Here is a 19,953-nt window from a genome sequence, read left to right on the forward strand (position 1 = left end):
ATCCCTGAGAGATTAGCCCGGGGCGCGGTTACACGGCAGCCTCTCGATGTGCACAGCCCCATGGTAATCATCTGCCACGTGAGCAAATAAGAGTGAATTTTTAAAAACGTCTGTGTCATTTGAGGTGACACAGACACTCCCTGCTCCGAGGGGTTTTCTCACTCGTTGAGGCTTGTGGGAAAGTCCAGCGCTCACGTCTCGGGAAAGTCCTTAGCAGACGCTCTTCGAGGAAATGGTCCCTGGGTTCCACGCGCTCCCAGGCTCACAGGAAACCTGCTGCTTCAGGAGCTGAAGGGCAACATCAGAGTCCACTGTCGGATCCGCCCTCTGCTGCCCTTCGATGACGAGGCTCAGGAGCCGGTCTCACCAGACAGGTAACCTGCTTCCTCACTCTGTGTGCGTACATGTGCACACATGTGTGTTTACGTGTGTGAACACACATGTGGTGTGTATGTTGTGTGTGTGTTGTATGCACACGTGTGTGGTGTGTGTTATGGGCACACATGTGTTGTGTGTTGTCTGCACATGTGTGTTGTGTGCACACGCGTGTGTGTGTTTAGGGACAGAGCACAGAAGCGGCACCTGCCTCCTATGTTCTGGTCTCTGGATGAGGCCCTTTTCTGGATGGAGCTGACTTGCTAAGTGAGTGAGTGGCTGCCAGTCTCTCTGGAATGTGCCTGAACGCGGCCAAAACATCTGAGCAAGAAAGAGAGGGGTCGTAGGGGCCCTGCTGCCCAGGCGCTCGGGCAGCCTTTAGTGGTGCAGGCCGCTCTTGCTGGTCCCTGCCCTCTGATTGCCCCCAGAGCCCCTCAGAGATCAGGGGTGGTCACTACTCAGCTCCCGACTGAGAGAAAGTGTCCGTGGTGACGGGTGACATCAAGTTACCTGAAGTTCGTTTCCTTGAAAATCATAACCCTGACTTTCCCTTCTTTCTCCGATGAAACACATGCCCGGTGGCCGTCTCCACGGGGCGGCCCGTCGGAGCAGCTCCTGACTCTGGGCCTCCCCGGCCCGCGTCCCGCTCAGCCCACAGCGTCCTCTGCCCCGCCGGGTCGGGCCGGGCCCGCCCGAGGGCTCGCGGTGGCCGCTCACACCCGCCCCTGGGACTGCGCTCACCGAGGCCCTCCCCGTGCCCCGCCCGCACGTCCTTCTTCTGTGAAGGCCCGTCCGCTCTGCTCTCCGCACGAGCTACAGTGCAGCGCTTGGCCTTGCAGGGCCTTTAGGAAGCCCTCGGTCAGTCCCGCGCGTGAAACAAGTGGTGCAGTGTCTAGCTCTGCAGTGCGGTCCAGCAGCCAGCGGTCCCGAAACGTGGCGTCTCCGTGAACGTGCTCTGGGTGCTGTTTGCAGATGGCCCCGTCGCATTACTAATCTGCTTCTGTGCTGCCTGACGGGGTCACTTCCTGCCTCAGGTGGTCTGTGACTAAATGAATTAAAGTTAAGTAATCTGGACGCGTAGCTTCTCAGCTGCTCCGGCCACGTCTCAGGTGCGCCGCTGGATGGCTCATCATCACAGAAGTCTGTCAGACAGCACCGCCCTGGGCTGTTCAGCGTGGTGAAGCTTCCCGAGAGGCGTCGTGAACTGGGTTTCACGTTCTCCTGTCATTTGCGGTTACTCACTTCCAGCGCTGGCGCGTGTCGCCTCTCTCTGGGTTTGCAGTTGCGAACTGGGGCTCCTGCAGGCAGAGACCTCGGCAGGCCTTTCTTTGTGTCGGTCACCCCAAGCTCCCCACTCAGGCTGTCTGTGTAGGAGGCGTTTACATGTAGACGTACGTGTCCCACAGCACAGCTAGAGAATGCAAAAGTACCCAACAGAGCGGAGGTGTGTGGGGAAAATGCGCCAAGATAAGGGGAGGGGAGCGGGAGCGGAAGAAAGGACAGAGAAGTCGAGACCCAGACGCAGGACGCCAGGGACCGAGAGGGGGGAGCCGGAAGCGAGCCCGAAGTCTGGGATACGGGGGCGGCAGGAGCTCCATCGTAACGCGTGTCTTCCATGCTGTTTATCCCTCAGCTCCGTGTCCGGAGGAGTGGTCCACGCAGTCGATGACGTGAGTGAATTTTCCTTACACTTTGTATCTGGGAGCGTTCCGTCTGACGGTTCAAATATGCCACCGCTGAGTGATTTGGAGGCTGAGTGAATAGGAAGCACCTCTTCCTTTATTGATGCTTTCTTAGTTAATGTTTCTGTTTCTTGATTTCTATCAGACGTGGAATTCGTGAGGCGTTGGGTGCCTGTCCCATGTGAGCCCATAAGGCTGTTCGCCTGTAACTCTAAGGGAGGGAAGCCACACCCCTTTCATTAATTCTCCAGCCCCCACGTCAATCCATGCACATGAGTGAGTCCTAACGTTTGCAGGAAAGAAGTGCAAGTATAAAACGAATAGACTTAAGAATGAACTTAGTCGTGTAAATTTGAAACAGACACTTCTGTTATGAACTCATAATTGTCTTTTCCCTTTAAAGCCCAATTTTCCTCATATTTGAGCTTCCCTGGTGGCTCAGCTGATAAATAATCCGCCTGCAATGCGGGAGACCTGGGTTTGATCCCTGGTTTGGGAAGATCCCCTGCAGAAGGGAAAGGCTACCCACTCCAGTATCCTGGCCTGGAGAATTCCATGGATGATGTAGGCCATGGGGTCGCAAAGAGTGGGACGTGACTGAGCGACTCTCACTTCACTTTCTTTGCTCACATTTATCCGTTGAAAAGGCCAGAAGCAGCAGTGGGTGCAGGGCGGTGGGGTTCCTTAAGGGGTCATGGGTCACAGGTCCTGACGAGCCTGGGACAGGGGAAGGGGAAGGGTCAGGGCTTCCTGCTGGAGGACTCAGAGCCTATTTAACAGAGCGCCCACGGGTGTCAGACGGAACAGTGGAGCTTAGGGGGTGAATGACACAGACCAAAATAACATGCTCTTACGAAAACCTTCAGTTCACAGCTATTACTATTTTTAGATCTCGTTGACCAGCTTGGGAGAGCGCTGGCATGTGGGTCCTTTACTCTGAGACGTGATAAAGAAAGAAGGAGACCTTCTGTGGCCCTTCCTGATGAACTTGTTTCAGGGCAAACGCATCACTGAGGAGGGAAAGTTCTTCACTGGAGATTCTAGTGAACGCATCCTGGAGGTGAAAAATATCAGTCGTGTCTGACTCTTTTGCGACCCCGTGGACTGTAGCCTGTCCATGGAACTTTCCAGGCGAGAGTACAGGAGGGGGTAGCCATTCCCTTCTCCAGGGGATCTTCCTGACCAGGGGTTGGACCCGGTCTCCTGCATTGCAGGCGGGTTCTTTACTGTCTGAGCCACAGGGAAGCCCAAAGATACTGGGTGAGGGTCCTCTGTCCTGCCCTATCCAATTTTGTGTCTGTCTGAAAGTCTCCGTAAATTAAAGTTTTAAAAGATGTCCTAGCTGTATTATGACCATCACAAAATGAATTGCTACAGTTTTAGCTCCTTTATTGACCATTGTCACTGAACATGAAAGTCCAGGCCCTTTAGAGTACAGCGGCCTCTTGGAAGGCGACCAGTCCTGGGCTGCATCGACTGCCCTCAGGCTCGGTGCTCGTCTGCCAGGCCCGTTGTCTGAATCAGTCTTATTGTGATAACATATTATAAACTTGAGCAACTCTTTTTGTTTTCATTTTATTTTATTGTTTTAAAATATACTCTTTTTGCTGGCCTCACAGTCAGGCATTCGGGATCTTAGTTCCCTGAGCAGGGGTCGAACCCTGCCCCCGGGACTGACAAGGAAGTCTCAGCAACTCTTTTTAAAGTAGTTTCAGTTAATGGATCAATAGCTTAATTTTTTAAAATAAAGAAACCATGAAAATTGTTGCAGCTGATTATGAAATTCCGTATAAAATAAGCATTTTAAACTCCTTGTTTTCAGTACTTTTCCTTCTGCTGTTCGGTGCCTTGTAGGCTGCTTTCAGTACGAGTGTCGTGGGGTTGAGCAGAAGACCAGCTAATCCTCATCATTAGGAGTTTGAGTCAAGGGAGTCCTCGGGACGACCGTACGGCCCCCACCTCCGTTTCTAAGTGGTTAAGCTACTGCCTTTCCTACGTCTCCCGAGCTCTGAGGGCATCTGGTCCCTGCGGGGAGCTTCCTGTGGGGGCACATCCGCCCCCCAGCCCCGCCCCCAGTGATGGGGCTCCCTCTGTGGTTTGGTTACATCTTCATCCTCCTCGTGGTCCCCGCCCGTCCTGGCAGACTCCACTGAGTCTTCACACTCGGAACTTGGAGGGTTTAGGAAAATGTTTTACCCATCAAGATGAGATAAAGTTTCTTTCCACTGGGGCCTTTCGGATTGTGCTTTAGGAAACCCGCAGAATCCAAGTCACGCTTCACCTTCACTTGACCCGTCTGTTAAAGGCCTTCCTGCCACTGAACGTGCTGAGGACGCAAGTGGTCTGCCCGTGACCCTGGCCCTCTGGGCTCCCGCGTTGTGCTTTTATTCCCAAGAGTCCGGCGCGAGTTTGCATTTGTCCTGGGCGTGTAGCGCAGCTCTGCGTTTCTTGTTTTTGGCTGAGCTGGGTGTTTTGTGGCGGCTCGTGGGTTAGTCGCCCTGCAGCAGGTGGGATCTTAGTCCCCGGACCAGGGACCGAGCCCGTGCCCCTGAATTGGAAGGCGGACTGCTCACTGCTGGATCACCAGGGAAGTCCTTTAGCGCTTGATTTTGATTTGCGATCCGATTCCACATTGCAGGGTTCTGGATTCAGCCTACAAATAAAGCCCGTCCCAGACGGAGTCGGCCTCTGTGCCGGCTCTGGGTCGCCAGGGCTGCCCATTGTGTCTCTTGCTTGGTTTGCTTGTTTGATGTGGAGGAAGAGATTCTGGCTTGGCCGGGAGAGCGTGAGATGGCCCATTTGCGTCTCAAACACAAATGCTCCAGAGAGGGTTCTCATTGTCCCTCCGATGGCCGTCAACCCCACCCCGCACCGCCTCAGGGCCTGGCACATGCCGTCCCATCCTGATGCCCACCCCCACCTGGCTCCCATACGCATCCTCAGCACACAGTGTGAGCATCACGGCCTCAGGAAGGCCCTTCCTGCTGTCCGGCCTCACGAGGACGCTCTCCCTTGCAGTCTCACCGCATCTGTATTTCTCTTCGAGGTTCTTTGTGGTATTTCAGGCAGTTCTGTGGTGAAGCCCGTCTGTGTTGCCAGACAGGCAGGCGCACATCACTTCTGTTCCCTGGAGGCTCCGTTCAGCTTCCGGCTCGGGCAGCTCTCCAAACATACTTGTCGTGAGGGAATAAAAAGGTGGAAGCACGTTTCTAGCTTGATTTGTTTCTGGGCAGATTGTATTCAGAGACTGAGACAGTTTTTTGCCAATAACTGACTTAACCCAGCTTCACCTTCGCATACAGGATAATGTCTCTTAAAAAGCCAATTAAGCAGTAACACACTGCAAGGGCTGGAGGCTCAGTGGTAAAGAACTTGCTTGCCAACACCGGAGACACGGGTTTCATCCCTGGCCTGGGAGCATCTCACGTGTCTCGGACCAAATAAGAAAGATTAAAAACAAAGCAACATAATACGAACACGATGGCCTGATTGTGCATTGCTCCAGGCAAGGGGACGAAAGAAAGGAAGTGCTGGCGGAGCTGAGGCGAGCCTTGCTGGAAGCTGGCTCCGCCAGGGCAGCCTCCCCAGCCGCGTGCGGGTCCAGCTCCTACAAACCCGCCTGCCGGGCCGCCTGGTTCCGGGTCCCTGTGCTCTGCTGCCCAAGGTACCTCCCTTAACCCCACGGCTCAGTCTCGCCCGCGTTCAGGCCGAGTCCTCGAGCCGCCTGGCCTTTGAGTCTCCTCCCTCGTCTCCCCCTCTCCCTGACCGGTGGTCTGTCCAGCAGTCTCGGCCCAGGGCCTGGGCTTCTCCCACCGTCCACGTGACAGTGTGCCCTTGCCGCCCAGCGCACCGCTGTATCTTCTGCACGTCCGAGGAGTGGACGTCAGGACCTCAGGCTTGGCTGGGCAGCTCGATCCCAGGAGACGGGGGCTCTGGTGGGGCGGCAGCGTGGGGATGAAGAAGGCGGTGGTTGGGGCTGTGGGCTCTCACTCGAGCCTCTGACCGAGCCACTGTCCCCACTCCTGGCCGGCCGGCGGTGCCCTCCACCAGGGACGCTGGATGACGCACTGCTCCTTCCCTGTAACTGATCGGCTCTCAAGCCGAGAGGCAGCTCCCAGCGTCCTGCGGAGGCCATCGGTGAAGTTCCTGCTGAGGTCGTGAGCGTGTGGAGGGAAGCGTGTCATTGGGTTTTCATGCGCTGCTGGCCTCCTGGAACCCGAACGGTCCATCTCTGTCCACCAGGAGCTGCTTCAGGTCCCGCTCGTCCAGTCTCAGGGAGGACCCTGTTGCTGCTGTGGATTTATCCCGGGCTCACGTCCAGCTGACCCCTCTCTACCCCCTCGGGGCCTGCAGGTTGGAGGGAAGCCTGTCTCTCACTTTTATAGTGAGTTTTGTGGGTCTTTGGTTTTGCTATCTGGTTGCTCTGTTTTTGAACGTGGAGATTTAAGGTGATTCAGCATCTGTGCCTGCGTATTTATTTCACTAATTCCCGAGCTTCTCTGAGTCTATCACCTGGTACGAACCAGCCTGTATTTGCTCCCAGGAAGTCGCTGCTTGGCTTCAGCTGTATTTTAGCCTCGTGGGTTTGCTGAGACTTGGCCACATGAGTGCTGGAACCGTTGGTGCGGGGGGCCCGGCACGGGCGAGGTGACAGAGGCCGTCTTTTGGGGGTCAAGGTACCCTGTGTCCCCTCCTGGGAGAGGTTGTCACTCCAGCTCTGCAGACTCATGGCCTGTCACAGGGGAAGGAGCAGCACCCCCAAACATGAGGCCGTGTGCTGTGCAGTGGGGATCCCCAATATCTGCCGTGATGTCCCAGAAAGTGTGGGCTCACTCTTCCTGCTGCAGGGGGGCCAGGGCGTGACTGAAGACCCCTGACCTTGGAGAGAAAGGTGTCCAAGGCTTAGAAACCGCCCACACAGCCCGACAGCGGCCAGGGTCGGGGGGAAGCGGCGAGGGAACCAGAGGCTTGGCTTCCCTCCTGAATGTGCCTGGAGACCCTTCTCAGCCCCAGATTTCTTTCTGTAAAACGTGGGAGCACAATTAAAATTTGCTGTTAGCTCTACGACTACAGGACTGAGTTGGTGAGTAAGAATTTTACGCCCTATATGCTTTGAAAGCTTCCTAGGGAATTGCATCCAAGTGAAATAGATGATGAAGCAGCTGAATGTAAGGGAGATAGCATTACTGATGGCTGACGCTGAGCATGCTGTTCCTTCGGAGCCTTGTGATTGCACAAGGCAGGGACTGTGAAGTGAGCTCTGGGGATGAACCCTGGTGTCTGGACCCGAGAGGATGTCTAAGGCTCAAAGGCATGAGGATTTGGATACGAGGGGTTACTCTGGATGCTTCTTTGTGAGAAGGCGGGGTGTGCGGTGTCGTGAGGGGACAACGTAGGACAGGCCGGGGAGAACTCGGACGCGGCGACTGCGAAAATGAAGCCCTGCCCTCGGCGGCCTCTCGGATGCTGGTTAAATCCAGCGATCACGCCCAGGGATGGCATCCTGAGGGGTCATGGGACCTCCTGGGGAAGGGCTGGTCTTCATGGCTTTGTATGGTCCTCAGATGGTGACCTGGAGCTTTGGGGTGAGACTGTACACCTTAGCAATTCTCACACAATTCTGTGTGGTTAAGCCCGAGGCATTTGTAGACTTCAGCCTGTCTTCAGACGGGGGGCGTGCCTGCACCGTACCTCCTGGGGCACCGGGATTCATTCTGGCTGGTGCTAAAGGAGCAGCCCCACAGTCAGGGAGCAGGAACATGAAGGCCTGCCGCAGGGCGGGGGCGCGGGGCCCAGGCTGCTGGGCAGACTCCAGGTCCAGTGGCCGGGGTGACAGGCAAACCGTTTTGGCCTGCAAAAAAACCCAAATAGGCCACATTTTGCATGTGTATTTATTTTGCATATATATATATATATATATATATATATACATATATCGGAGAAGGCGATGGCACCCACTCCAGCACTCTTGCCTGGACACACACATGTATATAGGTGTGACACCAGCGTTACTAAAATAAATATTAATGTGTGTGTATACTTCCCTGGCGGCTCAGTTGGTAAAGAATCCACTTGCCAAGCATAAGATTTGGGTTTGATCTTTGGGTCAGGGAAGACCCCCTGGAGAAGGGAATGGCAGCCCACTCCAGTACTCTTGCTGGGAGAATCCCATGGACGGAGGAGCCTGGCAGGCTGCAGTCCACGGGGTCACAAAGAGTCGGACCTGACTGCGTGAGTCGGCCGCCACGCACACTGATGTTAGTTGGTGATACTGGTAAGACGATGTCAGTAAGACTTGGAGCGCGCCCCCCTCTAGCGTCTCTGACTGCTGTCACGGAAACCTCAGGTGCCCCCGGGCCTCGCATCCCTGCAGCTCTGGGGCTTTCATTCTTCCCTTTTCTATGTTGTGTTCGCATGATTCACGTTTTGTTTTAGAAGTGGAACCGGCTCCAGTGGCTTGTCCTTCCTTTGCTCGAGAGAAACTCAGGTTCCTTTCTTGCTCACAGATCGCCTTGGCTTCTCTCCGTACAGGATGTTGTGTAAGAAAATAGTTTAGCCAGATCAAAAGTTGATGTGTTTGAACAACAATCCACTGGTCGTAACTGAATTATAACAATATCTGAGAAAGATTCCTTTGGCCCCGGGAAGTCTGACGCCGCCTCACTTGAAAGAGCCGCCGGGGCCGGCTGCCCAGAGCCGGGGCAGAGGAGGAGTGGTGTGCGAGTCTCTCTGTAGACTTGACTCGCTTCTATCAAGAGCCTGGCAGGCTTTCCCTCTAAAAAACCAGAGTGAACCTCACCGTCCTTGGGACCATTTGGCCTGTGTCTCAGTTACTCATTCTATGGAGGAAAACTGAGCCACAGACCGTCTGCAGACAGGGCGGGCTGTGTCCCTGCAGAACCTGTTTACAGCAGCGGCCATCAGCCCGATTGGCCCAGGGGCCGCGCTCTGCCCCCTCTGCTCAGCACTATTAATGCAGCCCTTCGGGGACGACAGCTTGCTTTTTTTTAACTCTTTTCTACTAGGAGACTGTCCTGGTGGAGTGCAACCGGCCTGGCCACGCTTTGATTAATAAGACATACACGTTTGAAAGGTAAGTGCTTTTCAAGACGACAGGTAGAGCAAAGTTACACAAATGGAAACCTTGCACCAGGGTTTGGTTAACAAAAGGCACAATTCATCCTGTCATTCTGACTGGTTGCAAAGGGGCAAAGGCAGTTCAGTGGAGAAAGGTCAGTCTTTTCCACAGGTGATGCTGGGACAACTGGACGTCCACGGGCAGAAATGAAAGGGTCTTTGTGCAGATGTCACAGCTTTGGCAAAAATGAAGTAAAGTGGAAGCTGAGTGTCAAGCCTGAAACCACCAGCTTTAGAAGGTGCACAGAGGAAGCCTTGTGACCTTGGGTGAAGATGGGGTTCTCAGAAACGTGCCCAAAGCATGATCCATGAGAGAGTCAGAAGTTAAACTTTCTATTTTGTTTATGATACTGTTAAGAGGATGAGGGGACAAGCCACACACTGGAGAAAATATTTGGAAATCACATAGCTTACAAAGGACTGGATCCAGAATACACACAGAACCCTGGAAAATCAGAGAACAGACAGCCCAGTGAACAAGCCGGCAAAACACCCAAACAGACATCACTCCAAGGACGGAGGCTCAAGGTCCAGTTACGTGGGAAATGCGCTGACAGCCCAAGGCGATGGCAGGCGGAGCAGTAAACCCCTGACCACTGGACCCAGCAGCCTCTCCCGGGCATTCACCCAAGACTCACGGAAATGTTTACACTCATGTTTGCACAAACCGTGACAGTGGGTGTTGACAGCTGCTTCACTCACGACCGACAAAACCGGGGACAAGCCAGCTGTCCTCAGCCGGTGGGAGGTGGAGCCTGAGGGCCCCGGGGATGGACTGCAGCCCAAAGGGAGGACAGACCACCGTCGTGGGCAGCGGAGGCCAGACCCAGAGGTTCACTGGGACTCGTTCCTTTACAGACGTTCTGGACAAGACTGAACTCTAGTGGCTGCTGGGAGGTGATGGGGGAGAAAATGTCAGTCGCTCCATCATGTCCAGCTCTTTGTGACCCCACGGACTGTAGCCGCCAGGCTCCTCTGTCCATGGGGTTCTCCAGGCAAGGATACTGAAGTGAGTTGCCATTTCCTTCTCTAGGGGATTTTCCCAACGCAGGGATTGAACCTGGGTCTCCCGCATTTCGGGCAGACGCTTTACCGCCAGGGCAGCACTTGGTGGGGGCGGGGCTGGTGTGTCTGCCGGGGCTGCTGGGGCATTTCCCAGTGAGGGCTCGCCCTCCCGGGCAGGCGGCAACGCAGTGCGCTGATCGGCGGGCACAGGGCTGCGGCCCCAGAAAGTAGACTGCACTGTTGGAGGACTTTTAAAATACCAGACATTTTTTCAGAGAGACTTTAACACACCTATCTGTCACTTGTGATAGGGGGATCCTGATTTAATCAAATAAACAAACCATTTAAAACAAATCATGCCGGAGTGACTCTATTCATATCAAAGTTGTTGCTGCTCAGTTGCTGAGTCGTGTCTGACTCTTTGTGACCCCATGGACTGCAGCCGCCAGGCTCCTCTGTCCTTCACTGTCTGCCAGAGCTTGCTCAGACTCGTGTGCACTGAGTCGGTGGTGCCGTCCAACCCTCTCATCCTCCTCCTCCTCCTGCCCTCAGTCTTTCCCAGCATCAGGGTCTTTTCCAAGGAGTCAGTTCTTCACATGAGGTGGCCAATGTATTGGCGCTTCAGCTTCAGCATCAGTCCTCCCAGTGAGTGTTCAGGACTGATTTCCTTCAGGATTAACTGGTTTGGTCTCCTAGCAGTCCAAGGGACTCTTAGGAGTCTTCTCCAGCACCACAGCTTGAAAGCATCAATTCTTCAGCATGCAGCCTTCTTTATGGTCCAACTCTCACATCTGTACGTGACGGCTGGAAAAACCATAGCTTTAACTATAGGAACCTTTATCGGCAAAGTGATGCCTCTGCTTTTTAATATGCTGTCTAGGTTGGTCACAGCTTTTCTTCCAAAGAGCGAGCATCTTTGACATCATGGCTGCAGTCACCGTCCACAGTGATTTTGGAGCCCAAGAGAATAAAGTCTCTCACTGTTTCCATTGTCTCTCCATCTATTTGCCATAATGGGACTGGATGCCATGATCTCAGCCTGTTGAATGTTGAGTTTTAAGCCAGCTTTCCCATTCTCCTCTTTCGCCCTCATCAGCAGGCTGTCTGTTTCCTCTTGGCTTGATTTCAGATAAATAATAATATTACCCGGGAGCAAGAGGGTCATTTCCTAATAACAAAGGAGTCCACGCTGAGAGGACTCACAGCCCTGAAAGTGACAGAGCTTCAGAATAAGAGACGAATGTGAAAGAACCTGAAGGAGAGTCAAAAAGATCTGTCACTGTAAGCAGAGATGCTAGCACATCTCTGTCACCATTGGACGGGCGAGGACACGGGGCTCAGTGCAAATGTCTGCCCTCACGACGTGGGAGGGGAGCATCTCCCCGTCTCCCTCGGGTGGGGTGAGCGGCCCTCAGGGTGGTCCCCATGCTGTCTGCTCAGGGGTGAGGGGCCCTCAGGGTGGTGGTCTCCCTGCTGTCTGGTCGGGGGTGAGGGGCCCTCAGGGTGGGCGTCCCCGTGCTGTCTGCTCAGGGCTCAGCGGGTGTTTAGACCCCGGGAGCACGCAGGCACGATGCTGCCCTGGGGATCAGCCACCGGGAGGTGCACAGCCCCGCCCGGCTCTGACCCAGGACACTGCGAGGGCACCGACGCAGCTGCTTTTGGCTCCAGGGTCACGTCCAGTTATTTATTTGGCTGTGCTGGGCTGTAGTCAGCACGTGGGATCTGTGGTCTTCACTGAGGCACGCAGCACGTGAGAGTTAGTTCCCTGAGCCGGGATGGAACCCGCACTGGGAATGCAGGGTCTTGGCCACGGGACCAGGGAAGCCCCACTCAACTCCTTGCCTTTCAGGAAACTGCCAGTGGACCCAGGGTCAGGAGAAAGTGGTCTCTCCAGAGTACAGAAAATAGTATTATTTTTAAAGTGACAGGAACTGACCCAAAATGCAGTGGGAAAAATCGGTCACTTTTATTGTTTGAGGATAATTTGTGCAGCAGGCAGCTGAGGCCTCCTGGCTGTGCTTGTCTGTTGTGTGTCTCTTTATGCTGTGATGTATCTGCCAACATATTTGCAGTAGTTTCTAGGTGTAGCCGCTCCAGCGTCGACTGAGCCCGTTACGAGCAAGACGCTATTTGGGGCCCACAGAGCGGACGAGGCTAGGCCGTCCCTTCGGCCAGCGTCCAGCTCAGGGGAGGGCGGGGCGGGCAGAGGCACAGGCCCTGGGCCTCCACAGCCAGCTGACCGGGAGGAGCCGGGAGCAGAGAAGGGTCCCCTCACCCCGGCCTGCGTTCCGCCCCCCGCTCCACCCCGTCCTGACCTTCCGTGTCCCCAGCCCGTGTGGGCCCCAGGTTGGCTGCTGGCCGTGGGGAGAAATGGCATCTCTCTGTGCCCCTGGAGGTCAGGTCCAACGTCCTTCCTGTGACTCTGACGTGTTTCTACAAAGTCTTCCTATCTCTAGCTGTTTTTCCATGAAAGTATAGAAAGGATTTCTAATGTAAGGAATTGATTAGAAGTTTAAGGAATGCTCTATTATATTCTAAATTTGCTCTTCTCTATTTTTAGGGGCACTTTATGTATTAGGGAAATCAACCTTTTGTCTGTGATTGAGTTGCCTCTATTTCCCTCACAGTCATTTGTATCTTTTTCCTTGCGCCTGATAGCGTTCAGCCACCTAAAAGGTCTTTTCCTCCCTTCATCATAATCATAGTTGGGAGCCTCCTGGGTCACACAGGAACACGCCCACAGGCTCTGGTACTTGCACGGTCCGATTTCTTACATGGATCGGATCTCACGACCCACTTGGGACGGGACCCAGTGAACTGGGTGAGGTGGGGACATCTCCATGGTGAGACTTCATAGCCAAGAACACAGTGCCGAATGCCTGCTCGCTCATTCACGTGGAATTACGTGTCTTTCAGGGGTGGTTCATGTTTTCTTCATAAAGGGTTTAGACATTTCTTTTCAAATTCCTGCCTAGGGTTTTTAAATTTTCGTTTTCCTATCTCGTGTACCATCTTTCTCCCGTTATACCTGGGAGCTCGTTTAGTTAGTAAGCCTGAATGCTGTTGGTTTTTGCTCACGAATTGCACCACTTGCTACTTTACTAAACCCTCTTGTTGATTTGGTAACTGTCTCATCATTCAGCTTCAGATTGCTGGGATGTCTGGCCGAATCGGCTCTGAGCAGAGCCAGCGTGTCCTTCTGCTCAGCGATCCGAGGGTCCCTGAGTTAGCTGACAGGGCTCAGTACTATGTTGAGTAGCGGAGCAGGCAGCAGGCCTGTGAGAGGCCTTTCCTCCTTCGTGAGAAGGACTCCAGTGTCTCTTTAAATAAAATGTGCATGAAGCCTAAAATGTTTCCCATTCAGAAAGACTTTGCCACCCATGAACATCTGTGAAGACATTCGGCCAGCTGCTGCTGCTGCTGCTGCTGCTGCTAAGTCGCTTCAGTCGTGTCCGACTCTGTGCGACCAGCTGCAATGACACTTAAAAACCGATGGGAAAAACAAACCGTCAGAACACTGGAGCAATGTGTATACTGCCTCCTCTTGGATGACATTAAGGAGTTAGTGTTAGTTTTTACAAGTGTGACGGTGGTAACGCTGTGATGACTTACTGAAGAGTCGTCATCCCTCGGAGGTAGGCAGCGAGCGTTTATGGACGGGCTGGACCCGAGTCAGCTGCAGAGGGCTCCAGGCGGGGTTCAGATGAGGTCAGGAGGCGGGTGACTGTCGGAGCTGGCGATGCACAGACTGGACGCATTCACCGTTCTTCCTGCTTTTGCTATTTGGTGGGATTTTGGGGTGACAAGTAAGAGCTCAGACGGTCCACTGCTCTAAACGTCCTCGCGCTCAGCGAGCAGCGTTTTATGAGGAAGGCCCCTGAAGTGGAAAACCGGCCCTGCTTCTAGAGATGAACTGGCTCCACTGGGCATTAGGACACAGTTTGAAAGTGAAAGAAGAGAAAGCTTTGGTTCCAGCGAAATAAAAACCCGTGTTTCAGAAAACGAAGCTTAAAAGCCAAGCACGTTTGGTTCACGCACGACCCACCGTGGCTTCGTCAGCTCTGGGCGCCGGCCCTGCCTCTCCCAGCCCGCGCTGTTCCCATCGTGTTCAATGCTGTGCAGTGAACCACGGTTTCTGGAAGTCACTTCCTACTTTGGTTTATTCGTACATGTTTATAAATACATAACCGCACCGGATTGCCTTGTCATAGCCAGCATTCCAGTCCCATTTTGTGTATTAACGTTCAGCTGATCCAACCTGAGGCCTAGGAAAACATTTTTAAGAGCGTGAACGTAAAAATTAAGTTTTACATATCAAATGTTTCCACAGTATGATTTTTACATCTTTACTGTTGGACCCACTTAAGTGGAACTCATTTAGTTATGGGATAATTACATGATATCCTTTTTTTCTTGCTTGCTTTTTCTTTCTGCTTTGCAAGCATTTATAACTTTGCTTATGCTTATTACGTTTTTATAACAGAGGAAGCAATTCTCATTCTTCTTTAACCTCTGTTAGCTTGAAAAGTAATAAAATTAATCTTTTATTGCTGAAAAAAAAAAGAATATTGACTGTGTTGGGATTCCTATGAGAAGTACGCAAGGATGTTTTTCTCAGGTTTCTGTATTTGGATAATAAAGTAAAGCTCAGGGCTTCCCTGGTGGCTCAGCTGGTAAAGAATCCGCCTGCAATGCAGGAGACCCAGGTTCGATCCCTGGGTTGGGAAGATCCCTGGAGAAGGAAATGGCAACTGACTCCAGTATTCTTGCCTGGAGAATCCCATGGACAGAGGAGCCTGGTGGGCTACAGTCCATAGGGTCGTAAAGAGTTGCGCGTGACTGACTGACTCACACTTGCTTTACTTACTTACATTTTCTTCCAATAATGCACCATGTTCCCTTTGCCTCTCAGAGTTTACGGCCCAGCGGAGTCTCAGAGAGCGGTGTTTGAGGACGTGTGCCCCCTTCTCACGTCCTTCTTGGATGGGTGAGTGCAAACGTTTCCAAGGCCGATTATCGCAGTGGGAGGTCAACGGCAGCAGATTTCACCCCTGCTACAGATGAGGGTCTGGCATTAGTGTCGGAGTATCTTGTGCGCGTGTAGACCAGACCCACGGCCCGGCACCCACGGCCCTTTCCTGGGAGGAGGTGGAGACATGATTGGAGGAGTAACTGTTAAAGGAACACGGTGCTTTGGGTCCAGATGATCATCCTGTTACATCGCATGCAGAGCACACACGCTCAGTCGGGTCCCACTCTGAGACCCTGTGCCCCGTGGTCCACCAGGCTTCTCTGTCCACGGGATCCTCTGTCCATGGGATCCTCCAGGCAGGAACACTGACGATCCTCCCCTCAAGTCACGTGTCTCACGTGTTGTCTTCAGACTGAGAGGGCAGCTGCCTTCTCTCCAGGATTCTTTGTGCATTTCAGCCCTCCTGTAAAGTCTGTTAAGGAGGCTGACACCAAATCGAGGGGTTTGTCCCGGTGGGAAGGAGCGTCTCCCTGTGGACACTGCTGCTGGCTCCCAAGGCAGTGGCCATGACCTAGGGACAAAGGTCACTTTTGGCAGTGCCGTGCACAGCTCTGTCGGCTTAGCTGAGACCCAGTAGAGCAAGACTTTCCACTTCAGGGCATTTTGAGGAATCTGGGGTTGATGTGGAAGTTGACATCTAGCATCCGGAAGAAGGCAGATCTGTGCCTGCCCAGCACCAGTGAAATGGGGACTGTAATGGCAGGGTGGGACCCAGCCACAGTGTGGCCGCCTCTGACCTCAGGGGGTGTGGGGAGACCCGTGACCCCAACAGTCAGGTCAGCGCAGAAGCCACGTGTCGCCCACTGCTCACGCCTACCTGGCCCACCCGCTGGAGCACTGGGGTTTTTCTGTCCATCTGACAAAAAGAGCTCTTCTGTTGGAAACGACAGGAGAATCTTTTTCTCTCTCTTTTTTTTTTCCTAAGTAGGCATCTTTCAAGTAAGCAGATTCCAGAAATAAAAAATGTCATCGTGGTTAACATGGTCTCTGCCTGTTGTAAATATGAAGCAGATGCGCATGTCGAGTCCTAGGCTGTGTCTCCCCTCTCTATCCCTCAGTGGTCTGGAAGGTCCCTGCAGATGCCCCTCTGTCCCAGCAAAGGCACTCCCCTCCCCACCCCCAAACACGTGCATCTCTCAGGGAAGGTGTGAGAGGTGGGATGCTGGGGGGTTTGTTACAAATGCCTGGAGTCCTCTCGGCTCTGGGAGAAGAGAAACGCAGGGTGATGGCAGAGAGGCCCTTGATGGGTTTTCGACCTCGCATTTGGTTCCCATCGTCTTTTCAATTGAGGGAACGTGGCCTCACAGAAGACGAGGGCCACTGAAGGATCTCAACATTTTCTTCCACCTGTGCTGTTAGCCCAGAAGGTCCGTGAGAAGAGGGGAAGCATCTAGAGGAATACGTGAAGTCAGTCTGTGGTGTAGCTTTACACGCGTGGCCGCAGAGGTGCAGGGCCCTGGCCCGCAAGTGGCTGAAGCTGAGCCCAGACTCCCATCCACTTCCGGGGGGAGGAGACCCTAAAGGCAGGCCCCACACTCGGAGGTTCTGATCCCGCCACTCAACTCCACTCAGGGCCCTCCCAGGCCAATGCAGGGGACACAGGCTCAATTCCTGCTCCGGGAAGGTCCCACGAGCCTCGGAGCAACCAAGCGCAGGGCCACAAGTACTGAAGGCCACGCGCCCTGAGCCCGAGCTCTGCTGCTCGAGAAGCTGCCGCCAGGAGGAGCCGGCGCTCCGCACCCAGCAGGGAGCCCCGGCTCAGCCCCCCAGAGAAGAGCCCGAGCAGCAGTGCAGACCCGGCAGGGCCAAAAACAAGCAAAATTATTTTTAAAAATGTAACGGGGAAAATATGTTTAAGACATCAAAGGCAAACATGCAAACTTCGTGTGCATTCTCGTTAGCCTGATTTTATGAAGATGAACTTATTTCAGGTGACTCCAGACGTTGCAATGAGTGGAGTTTGGGAGGAGGGCCTGGCTCAGGAAGGACTCCTCGGGCAGGCTGTGGTCTCCTCGTGGTCTCCCGTGAGGAACTGCAGAGCTGCCTAGGAGACACAGGTGTCCCGAGATGCATGTGTGTGTGAACACGGATATGACCATCCGTGTGCACCCAGACAGCCACAGGGGCGGGTTATGCCGAAGACAGGTGTAGTTAAACGCAGGGCGGGCTTTTCAGGAAGCAGGATTCACAGGGAATCACTCACACACTCTTCTCAGTCCGGTCGCGGCGCCAGGCCCTCCGCGTGTCCTTCTGCCCTGAAGTCTGGCTTGCATTTCAGGTACAATGTCTGCATCATGGCTTACGGGCAGACGGGAAGCGGGAAGAGCTTCACCATGCTGGGCCCGCATTGCCAGGAGGAGCCGGCCCTGCCGTCGGAACCCCGCGGCGACACGGGCATCATCCCCAGGGCGGCTGCAGAGCTCTTCAGGTACCGGGCGGGCGGCGAGGGCCAGGGCGGGTGCGGCAGACACGGGCCTGAGACGGGAGGCCACTCCCGTCCTGCCGTAGGACCCGTCAGACGGGGCATTACACCGCAGACGCTGCGAGTCCTACGGCACGTCCGTCAGTAATGCTGACTGTCCCAAGTAAGGCAACGCTTCTCAAAGGGCTCCCCGCTGGACAGCTGCTTGCGTCGGGGGCGGAGGTGGGCTCCCGTTCTGCCGCTGAGGGGTCTCGCCCGCCCCGCCCGGGGAGGCAGACACGCGGGTCCTCTTCGCGGGCGACTGGAGAGGCTCCCGTCCCGCTAGGCCCGGGGGTCACGGAGCCGCATCCTCCGCGCTGTCACGGGGTTGCCCCGACCGTTGCTCCGAGGAGAAACCGGGAACGCCGGCCCCAGCGGCCCAGGGGGCAGGGCTCCGGGGCTGAGACCGTGTGGGACGTCTCCTTCCGCGCGTCGTGACCTCCTGCCCCGGGAGCCCCGTGTGCGCCGCGGGCCTCGCTTCTGCGCATGCGCCCTAAGTTTGCAGGGAAGCCGTCAGTCCCGGGAGGAAGGCGTCTCCCGCAGCAGGGAGCCGCGCGGCCGGGTGCCCTCTGAGCTCCCGACCCCTGGAATTGAGGTTTTGTCTCCGTATCTCCTTGCGGCATCCTCCAGTGTCTCAAAATCAGGCGAAACGTAACTCCCACAAAAGCCGGATGTTTTGGTGCCTCTTGGAACCAGTATTCTTCCATTATTGCTGCACAGGAAAGACGCATTTGTTAATTCGCTTCTACTAACCCTTTCTGAAAATAAACCTTGGTAAAATATTTCCCAGTTTTTTGGTCGTTCTCTTTTTCCACTTGCCCCTTGTGATTTTCAGGATGAGACCATTTCCTAGCAGGTCAGACTGTCGGCAGCATTGGGGAGCCGCAGCCGTCACAAGCGTCCTGCAGGTATCCATGGGATGCGGCCCTCAAGGGTGTTGCTCGGGCGACCGTCAGAGCACACGGGAAAGCCTGGGGACCCAGGCCAGCTCGGGGACCCCATGCTGTTTCATCAGCCCTGGCAGGCGACGGCCAGGCCTGAGCTCCGCGGGCGGGACGTCTGTGAACAGCAGAGCCGCTCTCGCAGACACAGGGCTCACCGTTCAAGGGCGAAGGCCTCCTTCTGGGGACACAGACCACGTGAAGTGTTTCTTACTAGTTCGAGAGACCGAGGCCTCAGGGCTGCCAGGGGAGTCTCCTGGTCCCTCCCTGGGGCCCCGCAGCAGGCAGCTGGCTGGAAGCCAGGCGTCGCCATGTGAGAGCCAGGCAGGACCACGTGGCTCTCCTGGGCGTCCTGGGAGAGGGACCCGGAGATGTGGGGAGTGGGTGGGAGGGCGGTGCGGACCAGAGGTCTCTGGGGAGAAGCCCCCGACTCCCCCGCCCACATTTAAAGCGGCTGCACCTGTGCTGCTGAGACAACCGTCCAGACCCGTGGACACAGCGTGGCTGTGGCAGGCCTCAAACCATCGACCGGCAATGCCTCCCTGCCCAGCCTGCCTTCAAGGCCCAGAGACAGAGGAGGCGATCGAACGAGCTCAGGCCAGAACTGGGGCCGGGACAGCGGGAGTCAGAGACGCCCGCTCTGAGCCTCGCGCCCCCGCCACGCTCTCGAGCAGGGGCCCCAGGGGGCAGGCAAAGCCCTGACCGGCGGGGACATGGGCCGACGGCATTCCCCTGAGTTTTCCTTCACTGAATCCTAGTGCGAGCCACGTGCCTGCTCGAGGGTCCGGTCCAGGCCAAAGCTGGACTTGCAGACACAACGTCCCGCGAGTCCAGCGTGGGCAATGTTCCCTTGACAAGTCTCGGAGCTCATCCCCAAGGGTGGCAAGCAGAGGCCTGGGGCCCAGGGCGGGACGGCGGGCCCTGGAAACGCCAGAGCGAGGCTGTTTGGACAACGCTCGGACAGTCAGCGTCTCCAGAGACAGGACACACGGCTTCGCCTGACGGTGGCCTCCCATCGACTAGCATTTAAATCACCTGCTTCTAGAGCGGGTTTCTTACGTTTTGAGTCTTAGGAATGAAATGAGTCAGAGCCTTCCAGCTCAACATTGACTCTTCTTCCGAGTGGCGGCCGTGGGCATGGCTCACTGCCCGCCCCCCTGCCCCCCGCCCAGGACTCACTGCCATCGCTTGCAAAAATAGGACTAATGGTCCAGACAAGGGAAGTTTTCTACCTCTTTGATTTCTGATCAGAAGTAGACAAACCCCGGGAAGGAACGCGTGCAGCCATGTTGGCGGGTGAGTCTGGGCCTGAGGCCAAAC

The 19,953-nt window shown here is 55.0% G+C and overlaps 1 protein-coding gene across 5 annotated transcripts in view; it reads left to right on the top strand.

Moving 5' to 3' along the window:
* The window catches only part of KIF25 (kinesin family member 25), a 45,474-nt gene that overhangs the window by 18,815 nt on the left and 6,706 nt on the right, over positions 1 to 19,953 (top strand). For 4 of the 5 annotated variants that reach the window (XM_024997155.2, XM_024997156.2, XM_024997157.2 and 1 more), the window contains 5 exons: positions 286 to 374; positions 2,009 to 2,045; positions 9,083 to 9,150; positions 15,112 to 15,186; positions 17,510 to 17,659. In XM_024997155.2, coding sequence (XP_024852923.1) covers positions 286 to 374; positions 2,009 to 2,045; positions 9,083 to 9,150; positions 15,112 to 15,186; positions 17,510 to 17,659 — 419 coding nt within the window. The remainder of the gene's footprint in view (positions 1 to 285; positions 375 to 2,008; positions 2,046 to 9,082; positions 9,151 to 15,111; positions 15,187 to 17,509; positions 17,660 to 19,953) is intronic. The other variant, XM_024997158.2, reaches the window with a different exon arrangement.

Source organism: Bos taurus, chromosome 9 (genome assembly GCF_002263795.3).
Source record: "Bos taurus isolate L1 Dominette 01449 registration number 42190680 breed Hereford chromosome 9, ARS-UCD2.0, whole genome shotgun sequence".
Taxonomy (NCBI): Eukaryota; Metazoa; Chordata; class Mammalia; order Artiodactyla; family Bovidae; genus Bos; species Bos taurus.